The sequence below is a fragment of the Pundamilia nyererei genome, unplaced genomic scaffold (assembly GCF_000239375.1).
Source record: "Pundamilia nyererei isolate P.nyererei 1_Seehausen unplaced genomic scaffold, PunNye1.0 scaffold00016, whole genome shotgun sequence".
Classification (NCBI taxonomy): Eukaryota; Metazoa; Chordata; class Actinopteri; order Cichliformes; family Cichlidae; genus Pundamilia; species Pundamilia nyererei.
The window spans coordinates 2,996,050-2,997,513 of NW_005187417.1; the positions used below are offsets into that span (position 1 = coordinate 2,996,050).

The window sequence follows — 1,464 nt, forward strand, 5'->3', positions numbered from 1 at the left end:
GTAAATGCCCAAGACATCTTGAGAAATGCAAATCGCCACTTGATTAATCCATTTGGTTGACTTGTTTTGGAAAACCGACAGTAAACAAGGAGCAAATATCACACCGGAAACAAAGTGCTATACAGGAGTTTCTCCACCGGAAGTAGAATATGCTAAGGTGCACATAGTCTATGCTGGTGTGACCACAGTGCACATGTCTGCCGTTGCTCACAATGGTCCAAGGGTCCGCGCAGGGAGTTTGTGTTTGCTCAGACATATGAGAAATTAGAGGGAAAATTGCTAGTGACTTTAAAAATCCATCCATCTCTTTGTGAGACATCTTACCTGTAAGGCCAACCTTTTTACGACACATGAAGCACCGATTCTTCTTGGGTTTGGGGGGCTCGGGGGATTTGGAGTCTTCACTGCCAGCAGTGGAGGGATGCGAGGCTGAGACGGCTGGCTGACTCACAACTGGAAAAAGAAGGAAAAAAGACTAGACTTAAACTAGAGCTAGGCCTTCGTATAAAGGTTTGTAAACTGGGTGGTGAAAACACAAATATTCACCATTTCTTTCATTTCTACCTTAAATAACCTCATACTAATGACACGTTTCTCATTTCATGGTAAAAATAAGGGCAAAAGCAGAACATAAATCTGTTAGTCACACTTTTCCACCCTCAGGACTGAACACTCAGTAAAGTGGTTGTCTGTCTATGTGTTAGCCCTTTGACAGGGTGGCGACCTCTTCAGGGTCCCTCTGCCTCTCGCCTTATGACAGCTGGGATAGACTCTAGGCTCCAGGCTTCAGCCACCCCCGATTCAAGAGAATGGATGGACGGAGAAAACAGATCCATTTTTAGTGCCCACCTGGCTCTATGAGCTCCACTTTACTGCCTGACGCTCCTTTCTCTTCAGAGGAGAGACTCATCTCAGTCATCTGTTGTGTTACAGAAATGGCAGGTGAAATCCCACTGCAAAGGATAAAAAAAGGAAAAAAATAAATAAACAGATTTAAAGTGGACCTATTGTGCTCTTACTTTCTGTCATGTTTATACTGGTGCTCATGCTATGTACGAGTAATCCCTGTACTAAACGCAGAAGTTTTTTTTCTTCTCTTGAATCTCTATGACGTCACTTTAAATGGATATCCCCAGATATGATTTTTTTCCAGGCAGAGAAAAAGCCAATCACAGAGAAGTCTACTTAAAAGGAGAGGATCTAAAACTGCTCGTTTCAGACAGTGGGTGTATTTGTGAATTCGAATTGTGAATCATGCTAAGCTGCTCTACAGTAATCAAAAAATACATATATGGAAATAAGCAGAACAGGTCCGCTTTAATATTCCCATGTTCCATATATCAAACGTAGCATCTCAAACACACAACACGTTTGAGATGCTACAAAAGGATCCATTGTTTTAGGGACAAAGTTTCTGCAGGTTTCCACAACTTAAATTTCCAAAGACCATTTTAAAAGCATTGT

The 1,464-nt window shown here is 41.9% G+C and overlaps 1 protein-coding gene across 2 annotated transcripts in view; it reads right to left on the reverse strand.

The window, feature by feature from the left end:
* The window catches only part of LOC102194010 (AN1-type zinc finger protein 5-like), an 11,361-nt gene that overhangs the window by 2,983 nt on the left and 6,914 nt on the right, over positions 1-1,464 (reverse strand). For both annotated transcript variants that reach the window (XM_005725568.2, XM_005725569.2), the window contains exons 4-5: positions 850-953; positions 325-453 (exon numbers count right to left, since the gene is read on the reverse strand). In XM_005725568.2, the coding sequence (XP_005725625.1) occupies positions 325-453; positions 850-953 (233 nt within the window). The remainder of the gene's footprint in view (positions 1-324; positions 454-849; positions 954-1,464) is intronic.